The 20020-nt window shown below is 38.7% G+C and overlaps 1 protein-coding gene across 4 annotated transcripts in view; it reads right to left on the reverse strand.

Annotated features, from left to right (window-relative positions):
- GALK2 (galactokinase 2) overlaps positions 1–20020 on the reverse strand; it is a 276880-nt gene that overhangs the window by 215298 nt on the left and 41562 nt on the right. Inside the window, exon 1 of one of the 4 annotated variants that reach the window (XM_049897716.1) lies at positions 17375–17486. The exons of 1 other annotated variant lie outside the window; for it this stretch is intronic. Coding sequence is in view for 2 of the 3 variants with exons in the window: in XM_049897714.1 (XP_049753671.1) it covers positions 7710–7762 (53 nt within the window). In the remaining variant the exon portion in view is untranslated. Of the gene's footprint in view, positions 1–7709; positions 8392–17374; positions 17487–20020 lie in introns of those variants that run through there. 2 more of the 4 variants (XM_049897714.1, XM_049897717.1) reach the window with 2 other exon arrangements.

The raw sequence follows: 20020 nt of genomic DNA on the forward strand, positions 1-20020 counted from the left end.
CGAGGGCACCTAACAACAACAACAACTAGGTTGAGAAGGGAGAGTGCTGACATGTCGTGGGGTTGTTAACCAATGTCATAAAACAATATGCATACTGTTTAATAAGAAACTAGTTTGTTCTGTAAACCTTCATCTAAAGTACAATTAAAAAAAAAAAAGAAAGAGGATATTAACACTCTCAAAGTACCTCACCAAAAGATACGTTTTAATGACAAAAGAGACAATACTAACTTTACAGTGGCAAAACTAGGCAGATGCCTCCTTAACAAACTGACCCAGGTTAATTAATATCATTGCTAAATGAGACAAGTAGACATCATGTGCCTTTATGACACACTGAGGAAACAAAATCACTTTTGTAGTATTCTACAATACCTGAATCTAATAATGAAGAAATATTAGATAAAGTCTACTAAAGGAGAAAAAAAATTTTTTAAACATAATCATGACTCATATTCAGATATAAAATGAACATGTATTACAGATTTTATTTATCTCATTAATTAATAAGAGAATCAGTAAGATTTTATAACCAGTTCAAAGGAAAATCCAAAGTACCACCCAAAACCCATTGCCATCTAGTCTATTCCGACTCATAGCAACCCTATAGGTCAGAGAAGAACTGCCCCATAGTTTCCAAGGGGCAGCTGGTGGATTCCAACTGCCATCCTTTTGGTTAGCAGCATGAGCTCTTAACCACTGAGTCACCAGGGCTCCAAGGTACCACCCACATACAGTCAATTTCCTGATTTTGATCAATACGCTCTGGTTCCCTAAGAGAATGTCTCTTTTTTAGAAAACACACTCAAGTATTTAAGGTTAGCAGCAGCATGTCTTTAACTTAATCTCAAACTATTGAGGAAAAATACATATAACTTATTGAGAGAGAATGATAAAGCAATGTAGTAAAATGTTAACATTTGGGGAATCTGGGAGACAGTATACAGCAATTTTTTTTTTACTATTATTTGACTTTTCCATAAATCTAAAATTATTTCAAAATAAAGTTTTGTTTTGTTTTTTTAAAGAAGAAATATTACCTTATGCTTCACTAGGTTCTCTGTTTGTTAAGATTAATGATAGTACCTGGCCTTGAGGAGTATAAAAGTACAGCAGAAGAAAAAGACAGGTTAAAAAAAAAATTACCATACAAAGTAATAAGTGGCCGTGCCAAACAAATACAGCCCTTTCGGAGTACAAAGAATGGGAACCCCCGTGGCGCAGTGGTTAAGAGCTTGACTGCTGCTACCCAAAAGGCTGGCAATTCAAATCCACCAGCAGCTCCTTGGACAACTACGGGGAAGTTCTACTCCGCCCTATAGACTTGCTATGAGTTGGAATCCACTTGATGGTAACAGGTGAATGGGTGAGAGAACGTGGGTAGTAGACAAATGCGTAAGGGGGAAAGTGCATTAGAGGCCATCACCCATCTGTCAGTTTGTCCTGCTGGGGTGATCTGCATTGTTGCCACAATGCTGGAAGCTATGCCACTGGTATTTCAAATACCAGCAGTCACCCACCTGTAGACAAGTTTTAGGAGAACTTCTAGATTAAAACAGACTAGGAAGAAAGACCTAGCAATCTACTTCTGAAAATCAGATAATGAAAATCCTATGGATTATAACAGGATATTGTCCAATACAGTTCTGGGAGATGAGCCCCCTTAGATTGGAAAGCACTCAAAATACACCGTAGCCACTGCAACCGAATTGAGCATACCCGCGATCTTGAAGATGGCACAGCACCGGCAACACCTTGTTCTGTTGTACAGGGGTCACCTCGAGTCTGAGCCAACTTGACAGCAACTAACAGCAACAATGCATTACAGAAGGCTCCCTGAAGAGGCAACAGTTTGGTTGAATTTTAAAGGATGATGTCAAAGTAGGGTGAAACAAAGAATTCCAGGCAAATAGGGTGAAAAGGATCAGATTGTTACACTCAGAAAATTACTAGTAATTAGATGAGAAAGCGGGGTAAGAGCCTGGGAGGTAATCAAACCCAGATCTTCAATGAGCGTATGCACCATGTTGAAGGATGGGGCCCTTAACACAGAGGCAGTGGGTGTGTTTAAGGATGGAATGATATCATCAGTTTTGCATTTGATTAAGTTCACTGAGAAGAGTATGGAAGATAGGCTGTAGGAGAGCAGAGCAGCAAGAGCTCTCACGGGAGGCTATTGTAGTACACCTAGACAGAAATGCTGAGGATACGTTAGTGGTGGATACAAAGAAGAAAGTCAAATCAGCAGGAATTAGTGGCCAATTAAATGTAGGAAAGGGGGAGAAGAACACAATACCTCCCAGTTTTCTGGGCTTAGATACTCTGCTAACCTCTACAGGATTTAATGCTGTTTCTGCCTATAAAAATCACATACAGGTGAAAAGTTCAAATTCTACTGAATCTGAACTCTTAAAAATTAGATTTATAAGCTCTGCAAACAGAAGCAGAGTGAAGTGTTAACAGCAGAGTCAGAATGAGTTTCCTAGAATGTGTTTTAATAAAATGATTTTGAGTTATCAAACTTTGTGTTATTTTCCCAGACTAGTTCAGGAAGATAGCCTATTCCTGATAGCTGCTCCTTGGCCAAGAGGATTACCCTACAATATTCTTACCTTTGAAATTCAAAGGCATGGAGGCTATAAAAGGAAACAAGGAAAGTAATTTTCTTTAAGAAAATAAAGAACCAAAATGCACAGTCCTTTTTCTAAACTTGACAATTCTCTAGCAATGAAGCAATTTGGCTATAATTTGGGAAGTATCACTCTGGGCTGGTCACCAGGAAAACCCTGCCTCTTAAAATAAACTTATTGTAAGTATGTACCCAAAAAAGAGTATAATGAACATTTTCAATATGAAAACAAAAGCACTACAAAGATCACAATGTTAAAGGGGGAATTGGCCAAAGTACTTCTTGATGCAAATTGCCGATTCTGGTGCTCTGACTGCAATTTTGACTTAAAATCTTTTTTTTTTTTTTTTTTCCTAACAGCAGCATTAGTAACAGAACTTGAGAAACAAATTAATGACTACAGTGAATGAAATGGATTTTACTAAAGACTGATTCTCAGAACACCCGACGGTGACCACGTGGCTCGCTGTGAGGGTCGATGAATTAAAATTTCAGGAAAGAAGACATGTATTTCCAGTCTGACATTATGACCCTGGGCAAGTCTCCTATTCTGTTTTCTCTGTAGTATCAGGACACCCAGAATGAAATTACAGAAAAGATTAATTTTTAAAACTAGTTTAAGATTAATTGGTCATTGATATGTATTTTTATTGTAATTTGTATGAGTTGCTGTTTTATGCTTCACTTTTATCATCTGCAAATTGAGGATAATAACATAATTCATGGCAAAGGATTGTTTTGAGAATTGACTAGGTATTCAATAATTATTAGTTATTACTATTCTTACTGTTATATTTGAGAATTTAATATATGTTAAAAATGACATTTCAAAGTACAAATGTAATTGCCACTGGGGGAAAGGTATATTTAAACCCTTATTTTGCTCTTTTCACCATAGTAAATTACTCCTAGATGAGAAATTCAAATGTAAAAACAAAACCATAACTATATTAAGGGTCTTGGAAAATAAAGTCATAATAGTGAAAATAAAAATAATAGATCCATTTAAAAGTATAATGAAAAAAGAACTGAAGAGCCAATTAGTGATTAGGAAGAAAAAGGTCAATCCATCAGGAAGACATAAAAATTCTAAACATATATGCATCTCAGAACCGAGTACCAAAATATATGAAGCAAAAACCGACTAAAGGTAAAAAGAGACAATTCAACGATAATAGTAGGAAACTTCAGTACCCCACATTCAATAATATACAGAACAACCAAACCAAAGATTAACAAGGATATGGAAGATCTGAACAACACTGTACACTAACTGGGTCTAATCGTCGTCTACAGAGCGCTCCACCCAACAGCAGCAGGATATGCGTTCTTCTCAAGGGCACACGGAACAGTCTGCACGTGCTCTGTGCTGTACGCTAATCCAGAAGACAAACCTCAAAACATTCAAAAGGCTTGAATTAATACAAAGTGTGATGTCCAACGACAGTGGCATTAAATTAGAGACCAATAACAGAAAGAAAAATTTGGGAAGCTCACAAATATGTGGAAATTAAATAACACACTTGTAAATAACCAATTTGTCAATGAAAAAATCACAAGGAAAATTATAAAATACTTTGAGATGAATGAAAATGAAGACATAACATGGCAAAAACTTATTAAAGTGGCAAAATCAATACCTAGAAGGAAATTTAAGACATACATGCCTACATTTCAAAAAAGCTCTCAAATCAATAACCTAACCTTCCATATTAATACACTGGCAGAAAGAAAAGCAAAATAAACCTAAAGGAAACAAACCCAATGCCGTCGAGCAGGCTCCAACTCAGAGCGGTCCTGTCGGACAGAGTAGAACTGCCCCATGGGGTTTCCAAGGAGCAGCTGATGAATTCACGCTGCAGACCTTTTGGTTAGCAGCTGAGCTCTTAACCACTGGGCCATCAGGGCTCCAAAGGAAATAAAAAAAAAAAATTTTTTTAATTATTTTTTTATAGAAAGAAGGAAATAATAAAAATTAGAGCATTAATAAAAATAAAGAATAGAAAAACAATGCAACCATAAGATTGGTTATTTGAATAGGTCAACAAAATTGACAAACCTTTAGCTAGACGGACCATAACAAAAAGAGAGGAGACTCAAATTATTAGAATCAGAAATGAAAGAAGGAATATTACTACTGACCTTACAGAAATAAAAAGGATTATGAAGGAATACGATTAACAACTGTACACCAATAAATTAGATAATGTAAATAAAATGGAAAAATTCCAAGAAAGACACAGACCACCAAAACTGACTGAGCAGAAATAGAAAATCTGAATAGACCTATAGAAGTAAACAGATTGAAATGGTTATTTAAAAAAGAAAAAAAGAACCCAAGAAAAAAGCCCAAGCCTAGACAGCTTCACAGGTGAATTCTAACACATATTTAAAGAAGAATTAATACCAGTTCTTCACCAACTCTTCCATAATATGGAATAGGAAGGAACACTTCCCAATTTCTTTTATGAAGTCAGTCTTACCCTGATACCAAAACCAAAGACACTACAGGAAAACTACAGATATTCCTTATGTACATAGATGAAAAAATTTTGCAACAATCCTCAGCGAAATACTAGCAAACTGAATTCAGCAACATATAAAAAGAATTACACAGAGAAAAATATGCCTCATGAATAAAACCAAACCAAACCCATTGCCATCGAGTCAATTCCAACTCATAGTGACCCTATACGACAGAGGAGGACTGCCCCACTGAGTTTCCATGGAGCGCCTGGTGGATTTGAACTGCCAACCTTTTGGTCGGCAGCCAAGCTCATAACCACTGCACTACCGGGGCTCTGCCTTAAGAATACAGATGCAAAATCCCTCACTTCATAGATATAAACAGACATAAATCTAATCCCCAAAATGTCCTGCACCATCCCCGTGATTGGTTGTGGATTAGACCCTTGGGGTCCATAGGGTTTTAACTGGCTGATTTTGGACGTAGATCACCAGGCCTTTTTTCCTACTCTTAGTCTAGAAGCTCCGCTGGAACCTGTTCAGTGTCACAGTAACACACAAACCTTCACTGGCAGCTGAATGGTGGCTGTACGTGAGGCACATTGGCCAGGAATGGAGCCAGGTCCCCTGCACGGAAGGCGAGAATTCTACCACTGAACCACCATTGCCTCCATTACTAACCCTCCTAAAATGAATACATGGCTTAAAAAGATTCCTGCAAACAAAACTAATACTTACTGAAGCTCATGCTTACATCGCACACACCAGTGAAATCGGCAGAGCACGCACTCACTGAACTCCTATTACGATTTCTTCATATACCACATATAAGGCTCAGCTATGAATAGTTCAAACACTGAATAATAATTTAATTTAAAAAATACAATTTAACTACATTCGGAAGGGGAAAAGAGGTAGAGACTTAGAGACAATCATCTTCCAAATAGGAATTTAAACATATTATTTAGAAAGGTGGAGATAAATGCCTGAAGAAATACCCTCCGGATCTATTACATAACCTGTCAAATTAATGTACGTACTGGTGTCATTTATCATCTGCCTTCCCTGATAATATTTACATTCCACGGAAAAGCTTTGTCTGTATGTCCACCATTTGCCCAGCACATAGCATCCAATGAATATCTGTTGAATGCATGAATACTGTAAAAATCATGAAAGGCAGGAAGCAACACTAAGGAAATGTAGTCAACAATTCTTCGATGTCTGTACAGGTACGAGTTACCATCATCCCCCTCCCCACATGTTAACTATGGAAACGTTGCTCCTTTTGATTAAAATTGTATAAAATGGAGACAAAGAAGGAATCTATAAGTGGAAAATGTTTTTCTGTAAAAGACTAAACTACAGGGGACTAGATTATTTTCATGTAACATATCCCTCATGATTATCTGAAGGTGTCTTTAACAAAGTGCCCTAATTCATTCAAATAACATAAAGGCCAAGACTACCGTGTAAGAGGCTCCAGAGAACACGTTAAGACATTCAGAGACACTTAGAGTTAGCTCCATGCTGCGCTGGTCCCAACAGGCAAAACCTGTTTCTTTCTGGTAACAAAAGATATACTGTTTGATAGCTTAAGGGTAGAACAGCAATTTCAAGTTTTACAAAGCCATAACATTGTCAACTTTCACATGACTGTAATAAACCAGGAAGTAGGGAGAGTTTGAGGACTTGGTATTAGAGAAAATAAGTTAACAGGGAAAAAAAAAAAAAGTAAACATTAGAACAGCAAAGGGGAAGAGAAGCCAACTTTGAAGAAGCTGTTGGGGTGATGTAGCAGGTGAGAAACTTCATTCTAAGAAATTTCAGTCTTCTATGTCAAAATGTATTTCTACAAAATATCTGCAAAAAAATGCCCTTAAATGAAAACATTCTCCACTAGGCTTCACTAAACTACTAGGTAATCTGTAGGTAAATACTGGCAGATTAATTCCTTAAGTGGCAGTTCGAAGAGTCCCTGATTTTTTTTAAGAGGGTGCAAAGACCAAGGTTTTTATTTCTGTTGTTGTTGTTGTTTGTTTGTTTGTTTGTTAGGGATGCTATTTAGAAAGGGAACTTTGAAAAAGCACCATCGTCAAAGGAGCCCTGGTGTTGCAGTAGCTAAGCGCTTGGCTTCTAACAAAAAGATGGGCAGTTTGCACTCAGCAGCAGCCCTGCAGGAGAAGTTAGGGCAGACGTAGCCGTCTGCTTCCCTAAATTAGACTACGGCCTCGGAAACCCGTTCTCCTCTATCCTGTAGGCTCACTCTGAGTCCGAATCGACTTGAGGGCAAACGTTTTGCTTTTGGTTTTGTACCCGCTGGCAGTCAAGACAAAGCGTGAAGGAGTTCAAAGTTGATTTGCACACTTCTGCTAGAGCCCAGTACCACCTTCAACAAGGGGAGAATTTGCACGGAGGCGGCAAAATACAAGAACCTTTGGTAGCAAAGTGTAAAGTGTTTGCGGCATGGTCTTGCAAGTCCAGTCCACGCCTTATAAAATCCCAAGGGCTCTGTCTGCTGCCGGGATCAATAGCAGCGTCCCAACCAAGCACCCAAAAGCTGTGGGCCAGCGAACCCGGACGATCCCAAAGCGCGGGGTCTCCTCTGTCCCACCTGGGATATTCTGCCACCTGGACCCGACGCGTGGCAGGGCCCTCTGCAGCCATATTTCGCCAGATACTCCTTTCTTCTCCAGCTTCAACTGGAGAAGCAAGGCTCCCGAATCAGTCACGAGACGAGTGCGGTAGGAGCCGCTTTCTTCCGGGAGACCCTGGTCGGCACTCTGCGGAAATCCTGCAGCTTCGCTGAGGTGGCTGCTTCCAGGGCCCGCCTCCTGCTCCTCCTCCCCGGGTCGTGGCCTGGTGGCCGGCCGGGGCAGCTGTCAGGCCCCGCCGCAGGGTAGAGCCCCCGGGTGTCCTCGGCGCCCAGACAGACAGAAAGCCGGGCAGCTGTCAGGCCCCGCCGCAGGGTAGAGCCCCCGGGTGTCCTCGGCGCCCAGACAGACAGACAGACAGCCGGGGCAGCTGTCAGGCCCCGCCGCAGGGTAGAGCCCCCGGGTGTCCTCGGCGCCCAGACAGACAGACAGCCGGGGCAGCTGTCAGGCCCCGCCGCAGGGTAGAGCCCCCGGGTGTTCTCGGCGCCCAGACAGACAGACAGCCGGGGCTGGCCGGAGCGCCCTGCGCTGCGCACTCGCGAAGCTGACCAGGGAGTGGTCTTTCTGCGCCCTGCGGATAAGCCTGAGCAGCGTGGTGACCCGGCGCCCCTCACACACCGCTGTCGTCTGAGCTATCTCAGGCTACCTTTTCCCCTGCCCCCAGGGCGCCACAGAGGAAGCGCTGCTTTTTTTTTTTTTTTTTAAGTTGTTAGGGTTTTTTTTTTCTTCTTCTTCTTCGATAACCAACAACCCTAAAACGTTTAGTTATTGTTTCTTACTGGTTGTGCATAGGGTCGCTATGAGTCAGAGCCGACTCCACGGCACCTAACAACAACTGTGCGTTGTCTCCATAAATCTGACGCAGCTCTTGATTTAAACTTATGTTTTTTTATTATTATTATTATTTAATTCCAGAATGGAGGCATTCGGGGGGGGGGGCTTCCTAAAACACAATTCATAAAAGATTTAAAAAAAAAAAAAAGGGAAATACATGCTTTTAAGTCTGCAACATTCAGTTCAACTCCGTTTTTGAGTTACCCAGAGAAATCCCATTCCTGTGTAAGGCGGAGCGCCGCCCTCTGGCCACCACTCTGCATAGCACCCTGTGTAAGGCGGAGCGCCGCCCTCTGGCCACCACTCTGCATAGCACCCTGTGTAAGGCGGAGCGCCGCCCTCTGGCCACCACTCTGCATAGCACCCTGTGTAAGGCGGAGCGCCGCCCTCTGGCCACCACTCTGCATAGTACCCTGTTTTCTCCCTATCATGGTTCTCAGTTCAAGCACAGATTACCCAATAAGCAAGCTTATCAGCAAATCAGGGGCACCATTGTCCAAAGCAAAGACCCATAGATGCCAGGCAGACAGGACGCAGGGAAAAGCGAGCGCTGCAGTGGAAGGAGACTGGCAGGGCACTAAGAGAAACCGGTACCAGCTCCAGTGCCCGAGAGGGGCCAGCAGGAAATAAAGTTCACACCGGGTCCCCAGAGCACCCACCAGGGAGGTTTAAGCCAGGAGGCCCCGACCACTTCAACACCTTCACTGACGTCTGTCAATCTAGCTTATGTTTAATATAATAGTAACATTGGTAATAATTCAATACTAACATAGCAAGCCTCAAAAAATACTGGAAATATGAATATCTAACATGAAAAGTTTTAATTTATGTATCAAGTTTCTTTTTTATTGTCTATTGCATGGAACACAATGCTTGATAATAACTATATATGCTAATAAACAAGGCATTGGCACAGTAAGAGGATGAAAAATTCAATATTTATCAAGCAAAATATATTTTTGTTTTGCAACAATGAGTATGTTTCTAAATTTGTACTCCAAGAAAGCAACAAAGGGCGTTTATCAGAACATTACATTTATATTTTATCAGAATATTTAGGTATCTCTCTGTAAGGAAATTGAACAAGTCCTTGATGAAGTAAATTAATATTTAGATAATAAAAATTACATAAATATATTTTATTTCCCATTTCCCTTCAGACTGACTTTCTTTTAAAACATCGATATTGTTATGATTCGCAAAACAAACTTGCTCATAGAGAAGCGGTGCTGTGGTTGCATCAATTGTGTATATATCTCCAAATATGGGAGTTGAACAATTCCACAAAGAAATAAAATGTAGATTTTATAAATTTTGCATATGAAAACAATTACATATTCCGTTGCATTTCAGACCGATCAGGTATAACCTCACATTCAGTTCTCTGTTGTCCACCACATGAGAACACACAAGCAGCACTATAATCACATGACTCGGGGACGTATCTGGTCCTGTCCTGCACAAGGTGAACCAAAATGTTTTTTCAGATTGAGCACACCCTTGTGTTTGTGTCATGCTCTTTGTGACCGCTCTCCCCCCACAGGGTATCAGCAATAGTCCAATGAACTGTGAACATGCAGCATCAACGAATAGAAAGTGAGTGCACAAGTGTTTAAATATTATTTCAAGATGAAAAATACTCACAGAGATCCGTGAAGGGCCGGCCAACAAACACAGTACAACAAACGAATGAAATTATTTCCGACTGCTTTGTAAGTACTATTTTTTTAGCTATCTGAGACCTGAAGAATGAAATTACATGTTCCAAATCAATTTTTTATTTACTAATTTTCATAAATAAAGTTTTGTGTTAATATCCAAATTCAAATGTAAATTTTATAAATTTTATGCGTAGATTTTATTTTCAACTATTCAAATTTATTTGCTACAGTAAAACCAAATTTCAAAAAGTGACATAATTTTATATCCAGGTAAAATGAAACAGCAACAACTAAGTGGAGCAAAAAAACAAAAGCTTGCAGAAGATAAAAAGACAAGGATTCGTGAATCCCTAAAGGCAATTCCAAAATTAACTTCCTTTTTAAAACATGGAAACCCTGTGGCATAGTGGTTAAGACCTATGGCAGTTCGAATCCACCAGGTACTCCTTGGAAATCCTATGGGGGCAGTTCTACTCTGTCCTATAGGGTCGCTATGAGTCAGAATCAACTTGACGGCAACAGGTTTCGTTTTGGGTGGTTTTTAAAAAAACGTAATTAATCAGAAGAGATTTCTTCCATTGAACACTCGAGTTTAATGGGTGCAAATCATTGTACTTAGTACAGCTAGTGCTGAAATTACTAATAGTAGTATGAATATAACAAATTTGCCCCAAACCCTGCAGCAATTCCTCGCTGTAGTAAGAAAATTAATGGTGTAGAAAGTGAAACTATTTTAGAATCTGAAATTGCCACATCTGCAGACCCCATAAAGAACAGAAATACAGATCCTGCTTTGTGGAATAATTTTTCTTCTAATGGTATAAATTATTTGGTCAAAAAGGGACAAGTGATTGTCAACACCACAGTGGACCATTTGAAAATTTGTGTCAAAAATTTCTGGATGGAGATCACTGCCCTGACAGGGAATACAACAGAGAATGTCTGATGGAGCAGGAGAATAGCGGGCTGCAGATCTTAAATTCTTGTAAAAAGACCAGGCTTAATGGTCTGACTGAGACTGGAAGGACCCTGACGGTCATCGCCCTGGACCCTTTGACAGCCCAAGATTGGAACCATTCCTGAAACCAACTCCACAGACAGGGATTGGCCTGGACTATAAGTTGGACAGTGATGCTGGTAAGGAGTGAACTTCGTGGCTCGAGTAGACACATGAGACTATGCGAGCGACTCCTGTCTGGTGGCAAGATGAGAAGGAAGAAGGGGTCAGGAGCTGGTTGAATGGACACAAGGAATATGGGGTGGAAAGGAGGAACATGCTGTCTCATTAAGGAGAGAGCGGGTGGGAGTGCACGTCAGGGCAGGTATGGCTTTTTGTATGAGAGACTGACTTGATTTGTAAACTTTCACCTAAAGCACAATAAATAAATTAAAAAAAAAAAAATTCTGGATGGTAAACAAACAAGGTTCTGTGCCAGAATATATTTCTAGGCTGCAAAGCTAATGGCAAAAATTATAAGAGGGAGTGCCTACTGTATGTTGGCACTGTATGTTGTTTTGTGTGCAAACTATTCACTTCTAAATCATTTAATTCTTGATTTGCTATGGATGGATTTAGTGATTGGTGCAACTCAAACATGATTGATAAACATGAAAACAGTTCAATTCACAGAGATTATATGTTGTCATATTTAAACTGAAGATGTGGTTTTGGTTTAACTCATAAACTGGAAGCAGAAATTAATGAAGAAAGTCAGTACTGAAAAGCTGTTCTGCAATGCATTGTTGCTGTCATTATAACAATCACTGAATGTGGACTATCTTTTTGAGGAAGAAATGAAGTGTGTGGGTCCCCATAAAATGGAAATTTTGGGGGTTTACTCGAACTTGTTGCTCAGTTTTTTCCATTTTTAGCAGGTCACATCTCAAAATATGGTAACACAGGAAAGAGCAACCCATCATATATGTCTAAAACAATGTGTGAAGAATTAATAAATTTAATAAGTGATAAAGTTCGATCAATTATTTTCAGTGAAATAAGTATAGCTCAATATACGGATCAGCTAAGTATTGTTTTAAGATATTTATCTCCAACAGATGGAAAACCTGTTCAGTGATCTATCACATTTACTAGCTTAAAAGGTCGTACCAGTGAAGAAATTGTAAATCAAGTACTTCACTGTTTACGTGAAGTTTGCAAAATTGATTTTTCTAAATGCAGAAGCCAGTCCTATGACAATGCTGCCAATATGTCAGGGCATTATAAAGGCACCCAAACCCAGTGCTGTCGAGTCGATTCCGACTCATAGCGACCCTATAGGACAGAGTAGAACTGCCCCATAGAGCTTCCAAGGAGCACCTGGTGGATTCGAACTGCTGACCCTTTGGTTAGCAGCCATAGCACGCAGCAGAAAATTTTAGAACATAATGAATATGCCATTTTCATACCATGTACAGCTCATTCCCTTAATCTTGTAGGGCACAGTGCAGTAGATTGTCGTCTGGAAGCAACTGATTTTTTTTCAACTGTTCAGTTAATCTACACATTTTTTGCCACCTCTACTCACTGATGGGCAGTTCTTAAAATACATTTAGGCAATGATTGAATATTAAAACATCTTTATAATACTCATAGGGAAGCGCATGCTGTAGCAATGAGTGCAATCCTGGAATCATACACTCAGATCCAAATGCCTTAGAAAATATTGCTGAAGACCAGACACAAAAAAGAGATACCAAAAGAGAAGCTGAAAATATCGCCAAAAAAATGCAAACTCTAGAGTAGGCATTTGTGTTGGTTATGTGGAATAATACATTGCAGCATTTTCATCAGGCAAGTCAACCTCTCCAAGATTCAGAAGTAAATTTAAAGACATGTACAGGTCTCCACCAGTCATTAACATGGTATTTACATAATTCAAGAGAAATTTTGGAAACACGACAAAACAAACACTGCCAAAAACTGATTATCAAGCAGTTCACTGTCGCAGAAGCATTAGAAAGAAACAATGACAGAAGTGCTCCAGAAGTACTGAGTGCCACGGATTAATGTCACGTAAGCACATACTACACCATCATTGACACGCTTGAATCTTGCCTGAAAAGAAGGATGAAAGTGAATGAAGTTCTTTCACATAGATTTGCCTTCTTAAGCAAAGTGGATATACCTGATGAAGGACGCATGAAGGCACCCAGGAAATTCGTGCAGGCCTATCCCGATGACTTCAATACGAATCTTGACAGAGAAGTGTGGCAATTTCATTCTTGTACGAGAGCTAAGTCTACAGACTCAGGAAGACAAATTTTACCTGTGTAGGCATATATGATTCCATAATAGAAGAGAAAATGCTATGTGTATTTCCCAATGTTGAAATTGCTTTACTCATGTTCCTAACTTTAATGATCACAAACTGCACAAAAGAATGTTCATTTTCATCCCTAAAGAGACTCAAAAACCCTCAGCATACAATGATTCAGGAAAGGCCCGATTCATTGTCCTTACTATGTATGGCAGTAAATGTTGCTTGGCAACTTAACTGTGACAAAATCATTGAAGAATTTGTAAGAGCAAAGAACAGCAAGGAATGTTTTCAGTCACAACATACTAAAGATGAAAGGATGTATCTAAAAATAAAATATAATAATTTGTTGTAATATTTGTTTTCTGATCATCAAATTTTCTTTTATAATATCTTTTTACTTATTCATTTATAATTATAGCATTTATTAGGAAACTAGCATCAAAATTGAAGTATGAGCTGTTTAAAGCAAAATTAATCAAAGTCAAATTTTTCTTGTGGGAGAAAAACAATTTTACATTGATTGTTGAAACAACTAAGTTCACTGACTCATTTTCTTTGTTGTAGAATATGTAGAATATTCTTTTCGCAGAAAAATGTAAATAGTAAAAATCTTAATATCCCGCATCCACTAAAAATTTTATAATCCATATGCCGCTTTTGCTTTCAATTGCTAATATTATAGTTGCATTTAAAAAGGAGCTACATTATGGATAGCTAAGACTCACACATGTACATACATGTACGTACATGTATAACTCACATATCCTGTTTGAATGTGTGAATAAGCGGGGGGGGGGGGCACAACAGATTCTTAGTGTTTAGGGCCCTCACATGCCTTAATCCAGCCCTGGTTCTAATAATTATAAAAAATTACTCGGCATATTTATTTTCTTATGCATTTACTATCTGTCTCACCACCTCCACCATCACACCACCGGAAGGTAAGCTTCTTGAAGGCAGCAGTTTTGTATCCCCCATACCTAGAACAGTGCCTGGCAGATAACCCTTTTAATAAATGAGTGAGGTAAACTGAATCAACAACCGAAAGGTAAAGTGACCTGCCTAAGGTCTCACTGCTAATAGGCAGCAAAACTCAAATTAAAATTCAGGTCTATTAACTCTCAATTTAGTGCACCTTGCACTTCAGGATGCTGAGATTAAACCCAAATGAAGCCAGCTGGCAATATACCTATTCTATATGGTCAATATGAGTCAGAATCAACTCGATGGCAACAGGTTTGGTTTTCTGGTAAGGTTTCCTGGGTGAGGAGGGTTGGGCCAATATTCTCAAAACACTAGTGGTAGTAATAACCCAAACAATAAAAAAGTTGCCAGCCTACCACTTCTATAGGTGTGTGTGTTTAAGTGTGGCAGGGAAGTGAGAGAGCACTAACATGTAAAAGTGTGGCCAAAGGGTGGAAAGCCCCTTGGCATCCTCTTGGGTTATCACTATTATAACAGGTACACAATAAAAACAAATAACTCTGGTCTCAAGCCTACTTTCTTACTATTACTTTAGCCTCTCATTATTTTCAACTGAAAAGACTACATTTTCTTCCATTTGTACCCAAATAAGTCTCAGTATGGTGTTTACTTTTTGTAAATAGGTTTGAATAAAGAAGGGGGATGTAAGAGGGGAAAAAACAGTAAAGTTTTTAGGAATGCCAGTAAATATGGGAAAAGATAACAACTTTTTTTCAAATTTTCCCTAACATATGCTTCTATTTTACAGTAATTAAAAAATTTTGAAGTTTTACAAATTTTGTTTTTAAAATAGTCTAAAATAAACTCATCTTATATAGTGTATGTCTTAGTTATCTAGTGCTGTTATAACAGAAATACAAGTGAATGGCTTTAACAAATAGAAATTTATTCTCTCAGAGTTTAGGAGGCTGGAAGTCTGAATTCAGAGTCCCAGCTCCAGGCGAAGGCTTTCTTTTTCTCTGTTGGCTCTGGGGAAAGGTTCTTGTCATCAGTCTTCCCCTGGTCTCGTTGTTTCTCAGCATAGGCACCCTGGGTCCAAAACACACGCTATTCTCCTGGCTCTTCTTTCTTGGTGGTATGAGGTCCCCCTCCTCTCTGCTTGCTTCTCTCTTTCATATCTCAAAAGAGATTGACTCAAGATACAACCAAATCCTGTAGATTGTGTCCAGCCTCATTAACATAACTGCCTCTAATCCTACCTCATTAATATCATAAACCAAAACCACACCCATTTCCGTCAAGTCAATTCCGACTCAGAGCGATCCTACACAGCAGAGTAGAACTGCTGCGTAGGGTTTCCAAGGAGTGACTGGTAGATTCAAACTGCCAACCTTTTGGTTGGTAGCCGAGCTCTTAACCACTATGCCACCAGCGCTTCTATTAACATCATAGATGTTAGGATTTACAACACATAGGAAAACCACATCAGATCACAAAATGGAGGATAATCACACAATACTGGGAATCATGATCTAGCCAAGATGACACACATTGTTGGAGAACACAATTCAATCCATAGCAGTATTAAAAAAAAATCAACACACACATAAAAAATGAACACAATGACTATGGAAAATCTGTGTCATAAAGAAGTACTTCCTATTACATGATAACCAAATAATTGAACTTTGCTAAATGAAACCCAATGTCAAACCATTAGTTTTGATCTGGAATACATTCCTGTTGCAATCTCAGTAAACTGATGCATACAAATTCATAGCATCTTAGAAGCAGAAAGCACCTAACAAAGCAACTAGTAAAATTCCCTTTTTTGAAATGATTGGCCCAAAGTAAAAGAGTAATGGAATAGCGGGGCCAGAATTAAAACCCAAGTCTCCAGAATCACAGCCCAGAATCCATACTACCTCCGAATGTGTGATGTTTGATGAGACCACCAGTGACATATGTTTAAAAACAAACTATTGAAATAATTAGTAATTCTTGTTCCAGAATTAAAATGTATATAATTTTCATAAATGTTCCTAAAATAACCTGTTCTCAAACTACTAAAAATAAATAACCACTTGCTCTGGAGTCGACTCTAAGTCACTGTGAGCACGTCTGTCAGAGCAGAACTGTGCGACACAGGGTTTCCAGCGGCTTAGTTTTCAGAACTAGACTGCCAGGCCTTTCCTCAGAAGCGCCTCTGGGTGGACTTTGGAGGACTCGAACCTCCCAAACTTTTGGTTAGCAGCCGAGCAGGATAACCATTCATATCACTGAAGCACTCCCTCAAACTACAAGAAAACCCCGAAAAGACACCAAAAAATAAAACTAGTAATACTTCCTTATACTGTCTTCCTTATGCTAAATTAGCATTTTACACACACTGTTATCACTTTAAGTCTTCTCAACAATCATGTGGGATAGAAAAAGGTTTGTTTTGTTTTTTTAGTTATAAGAATTCACTCCTTTGGTTCTTATTAGACATATCTAACAGAAAAAAGGTTTAAATTTTATAGCTTTTTTTTATTTTCACACATCTTGAAGCTCTTGGATTTTTTATTTGTATTTTTTTTCACTCAGGCATACTTACAACAATGTTTACAGTCGAAATTATACACTAACAGACTTCACGATACCAAACCAAAAACCAAACCCGTTGCTATCAAGTCAATTCTGGCTCATAGTGACCCTATACGAGTGAGTAGAACTGACCCATATGGTTTCCATGGAGCACCTGGTGGATTTGAACTGCCGACGTTTTGGCTAGCAGCCATAACTCTTAGCCACTATGCCACTAAGGCTTCCAATTTCATTGCGTTTCTTCTCAAAGGATACTCATTTCTGTTCAAAGAAATTATAGTAAACCAAACAAAAACAAAATGACATAAAACAAAAACTTGATCCAAAGTAGAAATAAAAGCGTGTTAGAGTCATACACACCTAGCTAACGCCTACGTGCATTTAGGTCTCAGCCGAGAAATGGTTTCCTACGAGTGGTTTTGGCCCGTTCATAGTAACCGTCCCTCCTCTTTGTTTTCTTATCTGTCTAGAAAAGAAACATCAGCTTTAGCAGGGAATTTAATTAAATGTAGCATCTTGAGCCCAGACCTACTGAATCAGAATCTATAATGCAAGCCAAGTATGTATTTTTTTTAATTTTCTAGAAGCCATTTTAAAAAGAATAAAGACATGATTAATGTAGTTAATATCATTAAGCTGTACACCAAAAAGTATTGAATTGGCAACTGATGTGTTATACATATTTTTACAACAATAAAAAAATCAATTTGAAAGAGTAAAAAAAATCAAGTAAAATTAATTTTAATAATATGTTTAACCCAATTCAGGTAGTCGCTGACTGACAACGCATTCGAGTGCAGACAAACCGCGCTTACAACCGTACTTTGTTTTTTTCACCCCTCATCATTAGCGATACTCACTACATACAGTGTTGCCGCGTGTAATTTGCTGATGTTATCATTCTCAGGTGTTCCATTTTATGTTTTACTGTTCAGAACACTGCCGTATGGGTTTAGTTTTCTAAACTAAATCGGGCACCTCAGTTGCTTGAGACATGGACCTAAACACTGATTGCTTTGCTAAATCAATAGGCAGATTCGGGAAGTTGTGAGATGTTACCGAGAAATATATGAAGAAAGAAAGAAAAGGACCATACAGAAAACTCTCACTAGTTTTCTTAATAGAAACGCCACCCAATTCCCAGGGATAATTCAGATGATCTAGAACTTTCCATAAGTGGAGTTATTGCCGCAACTGACAAAATGCCAATGTTGTCCAACTCTTCTTCAACGTCAGAGTAAATTTTCATGATTTGTGTATTTTTTAATGATTGTATGTATTAAAATATATCTGTAAGTTTATATGTAATGCTTCCAACCCCCAAAGACAATAAAGATAGGATTTATAAAGATACTGATAATAAAAGGCAATAATAATGAAAACTTTTTAAAAAAAAATGAGGTATTCAACTTAGATCAGAACCAACTTACAACAGAGTCATCCGAACGAAACTCTGTCATAAGTAGGGGACTACCTGTATATCCAAAATGCCATCATTTCAAAATGTAATCAACATAAAAATACTGACACCTTTTACTTTTTTTACACTGAATCTTTAAAACCTAATATATATTTTACATTTACAGTGCATCTCAATTCAGACTAGAAGCAAGTAGCTGCCCTACTGGTCAGTACAGATTTAGAACAAAGCTCCCTGAAAGCAGGGATTGTTTACAGAATCTGGCTCAGTGTCTAACAGGTACTCGAATGCTTAATGAAGGAATAAACTAGTGAACCTGAATTAGATTGGTTCAATGGCTTATTAACTTTGTGACTCTGGGCACATAACAACTGCTCAGAGTCTGAAATTTCTCCTCCATAAAAGGGAGATAACAATACCTACTTCAGCTGCCAAAAGTTGGAAGCAACCAAGATGCCCTTCAATAGGTGAGTGAATAAACAAACTGCGGTACACACACAATTTAGTATTATTCAACAATAAAAGGAAATGAGCTACCAAGCTATGAAAAGACATGGAGGTACCTTACATTCATATTGATAAATGAAAGAGGCCAGTCTAAAAAAGCTAAATACTGTATAATTCCAAATATATGACATTTTGGAAAAAAAAGCAAAGTTATAGAGGCAGAAGGATCAGTGGTTGCCAGGAGTTCAGAGGGAGAAGGATGAATACGCGAAGCACAAAGCATTTTAAGGGCAGTGAAGCTCTTCTGGATGGTACTGTAATGATGGGCACACATTTGTCAAAACCTACTGAACTGTACAACACAGAGTGAACCTTAGTGTAAACTATGAACTTCAGCTAAAAATAATGTATCAATATTGGTTGATCAATTGTAACGGATGTACTGCATTGTTGCAAGATGTTAATAATAGCAGAAACTATGCAGTGGAGAGAGAAATTTTATATGGATTCTCTACAAAATTTTTCTGGAAACAAAAACTATTCTAAAAGACAAAGTATTTATACACCTATGGTCAACTGATTTTTGACAAGGGTGACAAGTCCACTCACTGGGGAAATAATAATCTCTTCAATAAGTGGTGCAGGAAAACTTGTATCTGTGTAGGCAAAAGAATGAAGCTGGATCGATACCTCACACCATATTTAAAAAACTACTTCAGAATGAATCAGTGACCTAAATGTAAGACACAAACCATAGCACATTAGAAGAAAACATAGGTATAAAGTTTAGGGATCTAGTTTTTGACAATGGACCCTTAGCTATGGCACCAAAACCTATGAGCAACAAGACACAAAATAGATAAATCAGATTTCATAAAACTTAAAACATTTGTGCATCAAAAAGGTCTTTATCAAGAACATGAAGAGATAACCCACATAAAAAAAAAAAAATCGAAGATGGCGGACTAGGCAGACGCTACCTCGGATCCCTCTTACAACAAAGACACGGAAAAACAAGTGAATCGATCACATACATAACAATCTACGAACCCTGAACAACAAACACAGATTTAGAGACGGAGAACAAACTAATACGGGGAAGCAGCGATTGTTTCCAGAGCCTGGAGCCAGCGTACCAG

Source organism: Elephas maximus, chromosome 10 (assembly GCF_024166365.1).
Source record: "Elephas maximus indicus isolate mEleMax1 chromosome 10, mEleMax1 primary haplotype, whole genome shotgun sequence".
NCBI classification, from domain to species: Eukaryota; Metazoa; Chordata; class Mammalia; order Proboscidea; family Elephantidae; genus Elephas; species Elephas maximus.